General features: G+C 38.5%; 1 protein-coding gene across 7 annotated transcripts in view; it reads right to left on the minus strand.

Annotated features, from left to right (window-relative positions):
* Positions 1-13,422, minus strand: part of NFIB (nuclear factor I B) — a 226,218-nt gene that overhangs the window by 70,360 nt on the left and 142,436 nt on the right. For all 7 annotated transcript variants that reach the window (XM_070431689.1, XM_070431690.1, XM_070431692.1 and 4 more), the window contains exon 4: positions 1,972-2,040. In XM_070431689.1, the coding sequence (XP_070287790.1) occupies positions 1,972-2,040 (69 nt within the window). The remainder of the gene's footprint in view (positions 1-1,971; positions 2,041-13,422) is intronic.

Here is a 13,422-nt window from a genome sequence, read left to right on the forward strand (position 1 = left end):
TAATTTTTAATCTGTTTTTTTTTTTATGTTTCAAATTCAAATTTTTCAAAATGTCCCTCTGGGCTTTTGACTGTTCTAACAGGGCTCTCCTTCGACAGCATCCAGCATGTCACCTGTGATGAGGAGCTAATCACATTTCCTGACTGATGACTCCAGGCAGGGGTCCTCAAACTATGGCCCGCAGGCCACATGCAAATACAAATATTGTATTTGATCCCGTTTTGGTTTTTTACTTCAAAATAAGATATGTGCAGTGTGCATAGGAATTTGTTCATAGATTTTTTTTAAACTATAGTCCGGCCCTCCAACGGTCTGAGGGACAGTGAACTGGCCCCCTGTTTAAAAAGTTTGAGGACCCCTGCTCCAGTGCTTCTCATAAGAAAGATGAAAATGTATCTTGGAACTTAGGAAATTTAAACAAGTAATTTCATAATGTCTTATAACTGTAGCAGCACAGCTTCCCTGCTAAAGAACAGTATGGAGAAAACACACACACACACACACACACACACACACACACACACACACCCCTCCAAATACCCCTTCTTTACATGATGCCCGAAAGTGAAAGTAAGTCAGGCAGTTTCCTCTACAAATTAAAAAATCAACATAAAAAAAACTTTCAAATGTCAAAGGCCTTCATACCACAGTCTGGTCAGGAAAAACACACAAGGCTCATCGCCTTGGGCCACGCAGTAAACCATCAGAATCCTCTTCCCTGGCAAATACGAACTCTGGAGCTACAGGATGTCACATTTTGGTCTATGCTGCCCCCAAGTACATAGACCTATGACAGAAGTCTTTGAGGTACACATTTATCCACTGGAAAATCACATCAGAAAGGGTAAGTTCCTTAAAGTCTTAAAGGTGCATGTACATAACTCTCTGAGAAGCATGCTATTTGCCCTGGCCACTTTAGAAATTGGAACTCTTTAAGAAACCATGATTCAAAAGACATAGGAAATCTACTAGCTTGGAGATTCCTTCACTGAACACACCTCTAAAGCACTACCTACTCTTTATCCTCAGTAGCTCACTCCCGGTTTGTTCTTTTGGATCATCGTAAATCTTACCCGTGACCTCTGAATGTGACCCAAACGAAAAACACAATTTAAACAAGAACTAGAGTGCCACTACATTATCTGTGTAGCATTGTTCCGAACTGTAAGGCTCTCCATCAAAATGTCAGGTGAAGACACACCCTTCCAAGTTACATAAAGAAGCTACCGCAGAGAAGAGAGGAAGAAGACATGAGTCACCTCCTTCAATGCAATCGGTGCATTAAGAGCTGCATCTCAGATATATATTTGCACACACTAGTAGTAAGTAAGGGAGTTGATCAAGGCAACACTCCCCGTACTTAGTTAGCTGGCCAGGTGAAGTTACCCAAGAAACACCTCATCCGGCCTGCCAGGAATGGTGTCTCAGGTGAGGTGGGCGGTTGAAACAATTGGATATTGTTTGGAATAACAATGCTTTCTATCTATATCCAACTGCAATCTGCAAAGTTAATTTCTGCATCCCTCTACATGCTGCACGTTAAGCGTGTATATCCTGTACATCTCCAAGCTCCCACCAAAATGTCAGTAAAATAAAAAAGCACTTATCTACAGGAAACTTATGTGGGTTATTATAACAATACGTAGTACATTTAATTAATCTCACTTCCTTTGATAAAAATGACCATCTACGGTCACAGAGAGAACAGTGGATTAAGTGAATACCAGTAACAAGGCAATTAGAACAACCCCAAAATTATTTTTGTGTAACAAAAAGTTTTAATGATTTAAATGCAAATGTTTTAGAAAAATCAGACAAATATATTCACTAATGATTTCATCAAAAGTCAGAGAATTTAAAGCTCATTTTCTCCTAATATATGGTTACTCTTCAAACTGTATTTAAGGTTCAAAATGTAAAATATTTTAAATCTCACTGCAAAATTAAATAATAAGAAAACTATTTACTTACTTCTGGATACCCTCACGAGCTCTGATACATTGAAGACTCCAGATTTTACAAAACTATCTTCCAGGTATCCTGAAAAGAAACACAAAGGGGAGAAAGATCAACATATGCAGGAAGCAAATAAATGATTAAACACTAGAATTTGTTCACGTGTTTTTAAACCAAAGGTTAGAACAAAAAAAAAGTGAGCTTACAAAAAAAAAACACATAAAGGCAAAACTTGTGAATGCAAACTGGGTCTGTTTAAACAAAAGTAAAGAAGTTTAGATGCTAAATCATCGCCTAAGATAATTTTTTAACTTTCTACATGTACAGGGCAATGGGTACGGTGCTTTTGCCATGGCCCACCCATGGAGAAGGAAGGTTTAGGGGTTCTCATGCATGCATTCAGCTTGGTAGCATCTGGTAGACGAAAGTCCATCCATTTAAAAAAAGAGAGAGAGAAAAAGAAAAAGGAAAACCACAACCACAATTAGCACCTTGTTGGAATTACTTCAAAGATCTCTTGCAACCACTGTTCTTTCACAAATCCTTCCCTGATTAAAGAAAAGTGAGCTGCCATTACCAGCACCCCCACCCTCGTTCCCAGGCCATGAATCACACAAAAGCATAACTTGTACATACAGCAAATACTTTGCATCAACCAATTTCCACGCACCTTTACTATACCTCACATGTTCTCCTTGCTTTCTCACCCTTGCTACTATTCCCCCGGATTCCCTCATTTCAAGAACTGGACACTTTTTCGAGCAAACGGTGGTGATTTCAGGACTCCGAGGAATGCCACATGACCCTTTCAGGACTTCCAGGTCTGGGGTCCACCAGGCCTGTGTGGCAGCTGGTCTAGCTGTATCTACGACTAGAGCTGAGGACTCCCACAAACACTGGCCCTGTCCCCAGTTTCCCGTCTATGTGAAAGAGGCGTAATGAGGTGAGGAGGAAGAGAACACCTTAGGAAGAAGGAATATGGTTACTCTCTGCTGCCCCCCAGACAGATCAAAAAGAGTCTGAAAAGCCTCAGAATTCAAATACTTCCAGGAAAAAACTCTCGATTCCAAAGTTGTCCATTTGATCTGATTTCACTTAAAGCTTTAGGGCTGTCCAAGGGAAGAGATTCGCTGTCAGATGTGAGGCACTGGTGGTGTAACAACATGAAGCGCTCAAGTCAAAGAGCTGGGATTCCACTCCCAACCACCATTTACCAGGGTGGAATCCTGAACATGTTACGAGGCTCTTTGGGCCCCAGACCCCTCATTTATAAATTAGAGGTAATAAAATTACCCACATCGTAGAATTGTTATGGATAATAAGTGAGATAAAAATAGAAAAGCCATGGTAGGCACTGATTTCCTAAGTTCAGATTGGCCACTGGGGCCAATGATCATCCATACACTGCATTATACACACTGGATTCCAGACACTCAAATTATTTGTAAATCTGCATTTAGAGATTTTACCAGAACAAATGTTACCACACTCTTTTTAAAAATACAGAGCATGAAAAGACAGAAAATCATTTAATTATAATATATGCTTTCCTGTTGTGAACTGAGGAGTCGCATATGTCTGAACACTGTTTTATACCCACCCATCCACCTTCTTTAGAAAAAGGATGAAAGAATGAGGGAGAAGAAAGTATGAGATCCCAGCTGGTGATAATACTTAGGTTTCATATTAAGTCATTACTATGAAAAAATATATATAATTTTAAGAGGATAATAACAAAATGTCCCCATTTGATGTACTTCTATTTTAAGAAACTCCTACATGTTGAGCAATTAATATTTCACCAGATTGAATTCATTTCAGTGATTATTGAGCAACTAGATTAGCCAGCACCATACAAGGTGCTAAAAGACATGAAGACCAAAAAAAAAAGACATTGACTCCCTTTGTGTGGTTGGGGATAAAGATATTTCTAATTTTCTGAATCACTGGAGACTATCATTGAATACAAATTTCTGTTGCTTTTGTTGTTTTTTTAAAGTATAATAAGCTGTACTTTTATATGATAGTGCACATGAAATTTTATATGGGGTAAATATGTTAATATGGACTTATATACATATTATATTAGATCTCATTTATCATGACTATAGCTCATGTACTTAAGCAACCAGACAAGCTTACTTGTCCTCACCCAGCTGTACCCTATACGTGCCTGCCTCAGGCTTTTCTGAGGCAGCTCCCTTCGGAACAGAAGGCCCACTCTGTGCACCCTCTCCTCTCATTCTACAGTGTCCAGCTCAACCACCATCCCTCCACAGTCTGCTCCTCTACCTTCCTCTTCCAAGCCCTGGGCCAGCTACAACCAATTTCTTTCTTCTCTAGCCACCCAGATCCTAGTGTGTACTTATTCTACATCACTTTGGATGTTTGCGTTTTCCAAGATAACTGTTTTCAGGTCTTGTGTTTCTTGATGGATCATTAGCTGGGTTATTTGAAGGAGTGGCTGGGTTTTTGCTCATCTCTGTAGCTCCCAAACAACTAGCTCGGCACTTCGATATACAGAAAGTACTAAATAAATGCTTACAGAACAAAATTTTAAAATGCAACTTACTGAGAGGGAATCACAAAAGAACACTTGAGTAATTTTATAACTGCAGACTTAGATGGCTCAAGATTGAAGGATGACTATATTGTTATTCCCGGAACTCATCTGCTGAAAGTTTTATTTAGGCTTGTGGGTAGAATGGGAAAGAGTAATGATTAGAGTCAGACTGTATTTCTGACTTTGTTGTGTAAAACTTTAGGCATTTAGTACCAAATAAATACCAAGGAACTAGAAGAGTTTAAAGAGTAAGAGTTCAAAAATCGTTGTTAAAAAAAATCTGAGGAAAACGTGAATAAGCAATGAACATTTCAGTATCTATAATAATAAAAGCATAATATGCTAATTAGACCAGACAGCCAAATAATCTTCTGGACGTCCTTCCAGACAAAGACGGGGCTGTAAGGGCCGAGCCCATTGCACAAATTTCATGCATCGGGCCACTAGTATTTATATAAACTACATCATCTTAATACATAATAACATTTCAATATGTATCTATCTATCTGAAGTTCATTTCTGTATTACTCCATGAGTAGTCAGGGCTCCATTTGCTTCTCAGTCATGCCCATTAAGAGGGAGTGGGGTGTGGACCTGTTAAGAGCTTCGTAAGGAAGGGAGGTGCTACCTCAAGCTAATCCCACCAGTGGGAAGGCAGTAAGGCACACAGATAAATGCAATGACTATGCCATAGGCAAGGGAAGGCAATTCAGAATGTAGCAGGGTGTCCCCCACCCCCAATTTTCCAAGTTCTAAGGAATTTGAATCTACAAGAAAAACTGAACGAGTTACTTTACTAAGACTATGAAAGGCATTGAAAATATGTCAGAACTGCTTTGGCACCCACTAGACAGAAATGCAACACCATGGATCCCACTGGCTTCCACTCCTGCATGGAACATAGGGAGACTCTGAGGATGAGCAGTGATGTCTACTGACAGTGACCTTATAAGAGTGTGGGGTGGGGCGGGGAGGGTAGCCTGGGCGACGCACCTGAAGAGAGGGCTACCACCTGCCATGCATGTGTGTATGCAGCACAGCCTTTACAATGGATAGGCAATACCCAAGATGAGGCAGGGTAAAAAAAAGAAATAGTGGATGGCACTTGGATAACTAATAGTGCTTGCTCCCATGATATAAGAAATAATACTTAAGGACTCTGTCAAAATAAGTGGGGAGGATCATGCAGGGATCAGGAGCCCTGGGATAACACGGAGAGTGAGACTCAGCAAAGTGCAGGTTACTGCTAGAACCCCCGGGCTGTGAGGGCCTCCAGGAACATGGTGCTCCCGTGTCCCACAGACCACTGTGAATCTACATAGCTGATGCACGGGCCAAGAGATCTTAAAGCAATTTGGAGACATTCATGTAGTAAATTCTCTTCGTCTACCAAACGAAATATGAGCATCTCTGAGGCAGAGCAGCTGTTTAATGGTTACGGAGCACTATTACACAACAGCTTAAGCCAGGAAGCAAAGAGCAACGCGGCATTTACAGGATGCTGTATTTACACCACATGTGTGCTTTTTAAAAACTGAAATCGGGTTGGAAATGAAGACCTCCGCAAACTGAAAAACCCTCAGAGGCAATATCAAATTATATGATGTTACTTCTTTGTTCATTTTTCTCTAACAAAAGCAACAATAAGTCACTACTCAGAAGTTAATATCGTGTTTAACCTCCTTCACAAACAATAACAGAGGGACACAATGGCATATCTAAATGTTAATATCTCAAATTATAATCAGCACCATTTGAATGTTAAACAACATTTACATAGAAAATCCAAAGGAAGACTGATAACGCTCATTTTTATAGTCTACAGTGTTCTATTCTTGAAATTAAAAATAAATAAGCCACAGAAAGCTGTTATTAAATTCATGAAAGCTGTCTTCAAGTGTTTGGAGGACTGGGAATGTAGATGGTGGATTAGATTTATTCCGCATGGCTCCAGCCACTGTTTCGTGGCCCCATAAAGCAGAGTCGTCATCCAATTAGAAATGTCCCAGGAGAGAATGTGAAACTTACAGAGGCAATCATAACCAACAAATGCCAAGTGACTGCGCTAAGATCTCCTAAGGTATTAATTCAGGTAAGGCCGACAAGTTGTCATCTTGTTCCCATTTTACAGATGGCAAAACTTGTGTCTACTAAAGTAGGGAGTTTCTGGCTAGAAAGACCCTCATTAGAATTAAGAATTATCCCTGAATAGGACATTGGATAAAAGCATCTCTGATTCCACTTTTTTTTTTTTTACATGGCTGTTTCCTATTCGTTTTCTTGCATTGCTGTGGAGAAAGAACGGGAGACTTAGGTATCTAGTCTTTATGATTCCAACTGTTCACTTCCTTCAACAGAGTGTAAAAGATGCCTAAATCCTTTGCTTTATGGATGCACAGGCGGGAGAAGATAAGAGTATTTCACACTAGCTCTTCGCCAGTCTTCATACTTCAGCTACCACAACTAACCCTGGGTGATTGTCTGGTAGCTGTGTTATAAGACATAGTTCTATCTTCTGTTTTTTCAACTTATCTGAACTGTCCATGATTAAGGATGAAATTGTGACTGTGTAATAGACATGCTAATCATTGCAAAGATAATGATTCTTGGCACAGAGACGGAGCATCAGCCTATAGCCAAGGTTAGCATTCTAGTATTGATTTAGAATTAGGTGTCCTTCCATATGAAATGTAAATCCATGATAGTGATGTAAGTGATCTGGTAGAGTCAGAAATTTTCTAAATTTAACACACACTGGTAGTACTATATTAATGTTATTTGTGCTTTCTAGTATTTTTTAACCAATCCATTAAACTGATTCATATATATGTAATTGTGTGTATGTGCGTTTTTATAAAATTGAGATCAACTATAAATTAATTTGTACCTTGCTTTTTACTAATTAAACATTATCCCTTTTCCTTCAGATTAAATCGTTTATCAGAAGCAGGACTTTATACCGGTCGGATGGCTCAGTTGGTTGGAGCATCATCCCATACACCAAAAGACTGCTGGTTCCATTTCCAGTCAGGGCACATAACTAGGTTGCAGGTTTGATTCCTGGTCAAGGAGCTTATGGGAGGTAACTGATCAATGTTTCTCTCTCACATTGATGGTTCTCTCTCTCTCTCAAGTCATTTTTTTAAAGCATGATTTTAATGCCTATATAATATTACATTGCATGGACATATGATACTTTACTTGACCAATCTCCTATTGTTTGGCGTTTTTAGGTTATTTCCTATTAAAAAAAAAACAAAAACCTTATAAACAGCACTTCAATGAACATCCTTGAACACAGATCTTTGTCAGCAATTCTCTTAGACTGGAGTTCCCAGAAGTGGACTTATGGGGTCAAAGGACATACAGTCTTTTAAAGTCTTGGTAAAAACTGTCAAGCTGCTTTTGATAAAGGTTTGTCCCAGTTCATACTCCCTCTGATGGATCATGAGCAGGTCCATGTCACCATCCTGCTGCCAGAACGACATATCACTCATATTAGTAGTGATTTGTTTTTAATTGTGGCAAGTCGGTGGAGAAAATATAGCATTGTTATAATTTTCATTTATTTAATTATAATAAAGTTGAATATCTTTCAGACACATATTCATTATTTATTTGAACATACCATTCAAATATAGGTAAAATAGGAATTGTACTAGCCGGAATATTTTATTACTAATATTGATTAAATTATTTCTAGAGTTTCACACTCAATGATAATGTTGGCTATTAATTGATGTCTAATTTTTTTCTCATCATTTGATATATTCACTTATTCCTACTTTTCTCAAGTTTTAAGCATATTTTCTGATCAGAATGATTATTGAATATTACTGAACGCTTTTTTGACCATAGTAGAGATTCCCCATTTTTTCCTTACAGCATTTATTATTGTTGTGTATTACTAAATTCCCAGAATAAATTATCTTTGCTTGTCCAAGGAGGAAAACTCTTTGAACTTACTGTTGAATTGGTTTGCTAACAGTTTCTTCCTACTTCTCTATATGTAGTTAGGATACCTTTGTGGGAATTTTTGTATTTTATTTGTCAGGTTTTCATACCAGGATTAAATGCATATTTCATAAAATGGTTAGGATAAGAGTCATTTTTTTTTCTGAAAAAGAAAAAGTTCTTGAAAGTTTAGGGGCAGATCACTGGCAAAATCATTTTCCTAGAATCTGTTTCAGAGAAGCTTCTTTGATACCTTTGAGTCTTTCATGAAATTTATTCTATTCATGTTTTTTGGTCTTAAGACAATCTTACTATATATTTTCCAAGAATATGATCAATTTGCTCCAATTTTTTAGTTTACTAGCACAATATTTTATCATTTATAATTTGGCTATATTTATTTTTATTTTTATAGTTATATTATAATGTAATACTATAATTAATATAAGTAAATTAAATTATGTTAAACTATACTAAAAAAAATCAGCTCCACCATTTACTCTGTAAACCAAAGGCAAATTAGGCAACTTTCCTACACCTCACATTTCTCTTCTCTAAAATATAGATGATAACCATAATACCTATAAGTCAATACGAAAACTGTATAATAATAATAAAAATAGTATTTAAAGAGAGGAAAAAGGAAGGAAGAACTTCCAAATTAACAGGAAGAATAAAACACAATGAATAGGAACTTAATCAAGACAGCAAAAATAAGAACATAAGATGTAAAAATAAATAATAAATATAAAGGAAAATAGAAAGTATAAAATCAAGTATATCAATCATTACCATAAATGTAAGTGGACTGAGGAATCTCATAAAGAGCATTAGATCAACTCAAGCAAATAAAATCCAGCTATTTTCAAGGACCAATAGACAAAAACATAACAAGAATAAAGTGCTGAAAACAAACTGGTAGGCAAAGAGAATTCAGGCAAATTCAAACAAAAACAGTGTTAATTCGCAAAGGTTAGGATGGAATTTAAGATGAATTACAATAAGCAGGAGAGAAAACATTACGAATGAATAAGTGACGCAATTAATGAAGAAAAGAAATCACCAACCCTACATGCATGTGGAAAAGTGCATAAAACAAAACCTATTCAAATACAAGAAAGTTGAAAAAACACAAATACATAGAGAGAATTTTGAATGCATCTCTTTTACAACTGAACATGACTATTAGACAAAGACCAACTTCATATCATTCAAAATACATATTTTGTTTTATTTCCATGGAAACTTTATACAAATAAAATAATCATATTGGCACATTATGGAGATCACCACAGACTTATGAATACTTATAATGAATAAATCACAGGGATATCACCCAAGCAAAATGCTAGCTACAGAGATTAGAGACAATTATTTAAAAATCTAGGTGCTCCAGTTAAAGGGACAGAATGTAATTTTTTTAAAGTAGTAATGCAATAAGATTCAGTGCCAACTATTTTCTTTTTTTCCCCCCAAGATGAAACTATTTTTCTTTCAACTTGAATTTCAGTTGACATTCAACATAGTTGTATTAGTTTCATGTGTACAGCAGTGATTAGAATTTATATACCTTACAAAGTGATGACCCCAATAATTCTAGTGTCCACCTGGCACCATACATAGTTATTAACTATTATTGACTTGGCTCTATTTTACATCCCCATGACTATCTTGTATCAATGTATACTTCTTAAGCCCATTACCCTTTTCAAGCACCAACTGTCTTAATTTTTTTAAATATATATTTTATTGATTTCAGAGAGGAAGAGAGAGGGACAGAGATAGAAACATCAATGATGAGAGAGAATCATTGATTGACTGCCGCCTGCATGCCACCCACTGGGGATCACGCCTGCAACTCGGACATGTATCCTGACCAGAAATCTAACCTCCTGGTTCATAGGTCAATGCTCAACCACTGAACCACACCAGCCGGGCACCAACTATCTTCTTTTTAAAATATTTTGTCTTTCTCATTTAAGAGTAACCCCACAAGTGGCCTTTCTTCATTCATCTGCCTTTCTACATGCTCTCTCAAAACCCATAGATACGCCCTTCTTCACCTGCTGACGCTATGTAAGGAAATGTAATCACATGGGTTATTCTGGACATCAACTGTAACATATCAAGTATAAAATGGCCCAATGCTTCAGATCCTGATGGAGAAGGTCATTTTATAATCTTCGCTTATTGCTTAGAAAGTAGCTCAACTCAGAAAATTAATATAAATCAAAATACCAAATTTTGCAACTAAAATTCCAATTCATTTTTTCTTTATTTTATTTCTTACATCACCATTTATCCCCTCTATGCCCTCTTCCACCTCCACCCACGCACCCTTCCCACCCACCATCATCACACTGTTGACCATGACCATGAGTTCTCTTTTTCTTTTCTTTTTTGCTCAATCTCTCCACCAACCCCCAAACCTCCACTTCCCTAACCAGAGCTGCCTGCCTGCTCTCTATCTATGAGTCTGTCTCTATTTTGCTTGGTAGTTCAGTTTGTTGATTAAATTCCACATATGAGTGAAATCATATGGTACTTGCCTTTCTCTGACTGGTTTATTTCACTTAGCGTAATGTTCTCCAGGTCCATCCATGTCCACTTCATTTTTAAAAAGCGCCACAATATAAACAATGGAGACAGAATCTTACATCACGTCACTTGTCATCCGAACCCACCCGTGGCCTCTGCACCTCACCAGAGAAAAGCACCTCACCAAGACAAAGGGCGCTCACAGAAACACATAGGCACACTCACACCCTCTCCATGTGACCTCTAGGTACCAGCCTCTGCCTAGATCCCCAGAGGTCTCTAAACCCCAGGTTAAAAACTCCAAATCTCTATCCTAGCCTGGAGTTCCAGACCATTTTTTTCCAGATGGCTCATAGGCACTGAAAGAACAAAAACCTACAGCTTAATTGAGATATAACCTAAATACCCTTTTCAAGTATACACTTCAGGTTTTAGTATATTCAGAACGCTGTACAATCATCACTAATATGGATCCCTGAACATTGTCATCACCTTCAAAAGAAACCCTGTGCCCATGAACAGTCATGTGCCCACTTCCCCACCCCCACCCCCGTCTCCCCTGGCCCCCGGCAACCACTAATCTACTCTTTATGTTTACAGTTTTTCCTGTTCCAGACATTTCATGTAAATGGAAACATATAATATATGAAAGAATACATCATGTCTGTTTGTCTCATGTCATTAGCAAGTGCACAAATCTGAAAGTCGAGTGGTTTTCTTACTCCTGGATGCCATGGGGACATGGATATGCTCAAGGTATGGGGGTGGGCATCAAGACTTAGAAATATCTCAGTGAAAACAGGAGTCTGCCCTAGTTGTGTTTTACAAAATGAAATGAAAGTGTGCAAGGTCCCTGACGAGCAGAATACAAGTCAAAAGACCCAAAAGGGTTTGCAACAACTTTGAAAACCAAAACCTGATTTTTTTTCTTAAATTCTTCTTCCATCAATGACATTATTATACAAAAGCCAACAAGAGTCAAATTACCCCACAAAGGTAATTGCTTTCAATTACTTGATATCTTGATACTCTTATAATTACAGAAAAAGAAAGAAGAAATGAGACTTGAGTCGAGTTGCCTAATAACTTTAAATCACATTCAATAATCCTATGAGATAGAAACATTAAAACTCAGGTAGTTAGAAATCTAGGTAAATATCTAGATAGATAGATAGATGATGATGATGATGATGATAGATAGATAGATGATAGATAGATAGATAGATAGATAGATTTTTTAAGTATTTTATTCCACTTGCAAAATATTGCTATAGAAATGACCACTCCTTCCCAGCATGCAAGTGAGGGTCCCCTGGGTGCCTTTTCACAGGACAACACACCCAGCAAGCTTAGCGTCTGCAAAGTTCAGTGATTTTAACGAGCCCGGAGCAGTCCACTCTTATCTGTGATACAGAACAATCCCAGCTTTCCAGCTGTGAGGAGGAAAACGCTTTGCATTATTAAATTGTAGCCATATGCTGCAAACGCAGGCCTTGCGAAGAGGGAGAGGGAAAAGAATTTAAATTGAGAGGAAACTTCAGATGCAGGCGGTCACTGTAAAAAGAACCCGAGGTGCTTGAGTGAAAGAGCAAGGACAAAAACTCGGCGGAGCGGTGGATACAGTCACGGCCGTGACCCAGGGGTGGTTATGACTGAGGCCTCTTTGCACAGGGGGCCTCTAACCTTCCCCGGGAGGAATGTGGACATTCCACAAAGAAAGAAAAATACGTTAGAGCGGCGTCTTTTAAAATGTAACAAATTGCAAACTATTGAAGTGCAAGGCCTCTTGAAAGTTTTCTGGAACGAGGTGCGGTATAAATTAGGTGCCTCCATCAATGTATTAAAATTTCACCTGAACTCTCTGTTACCTATGACATCATTTCAGAGACCACAAGACCCTGCCATACAGTTATAAAGGTAGGGAAACAAAAGCTGCAAAAAATGGACTATAGCCCGAAAGCTGGTCCTTTGTCTCTCAGCTTTGTGAAAGGGGAGCACTGACCGTGTTTAAATTACACTTGTGACTGTGTGACGAGTGGGTCCCTGAGCTACATAAAGACAAGGCGCATGCACCTGGAGAAAGTGGGAGCAGAGAACAAGATGGGGCTACTGAGCTCTAGCAAGGACAACCACTCGGTGCAGTGCAAGCCTCGCCCTCATCAGGGCCCTGACGCCACAGCCTCGACATCTCTCAGCTGATCTCCCTCCCCGAGCTCATCCCCGCTGAGGCAAAGGTCACTCGCGATTCGCCTCCATCATCTCCTCACCCTCCACCCACTTCCCCTTGTCCCAGAAGCTGGAGCTGTCACAACTGCCCCCAGGGACTCAACAGGGCACCTCTGTGTCAGGAGACCCAGACTCTGGTTCTGCTGAAAAATCTCAACAGAAAGACTTCTCATTTCTTTCTCTCT

This window comes from Myotis yumanensis, unplaced genomic scaffold, assembly GCF_028538775.1.
Source record: "Myotis yumanensis isolate MYYU_CA2020_CCGP unplaced genomic scaffold, mMyoYum1.0.hap1 SCAF_12, whole genome shotgun sequence".
In the NCBI taxonomy this organism is placed as follows: Eukaryota; Metazoa; Chordata; class Mammalia; order Chiroptera; family Vespertilionidae; genus Myotis; species Myotis yumanensis.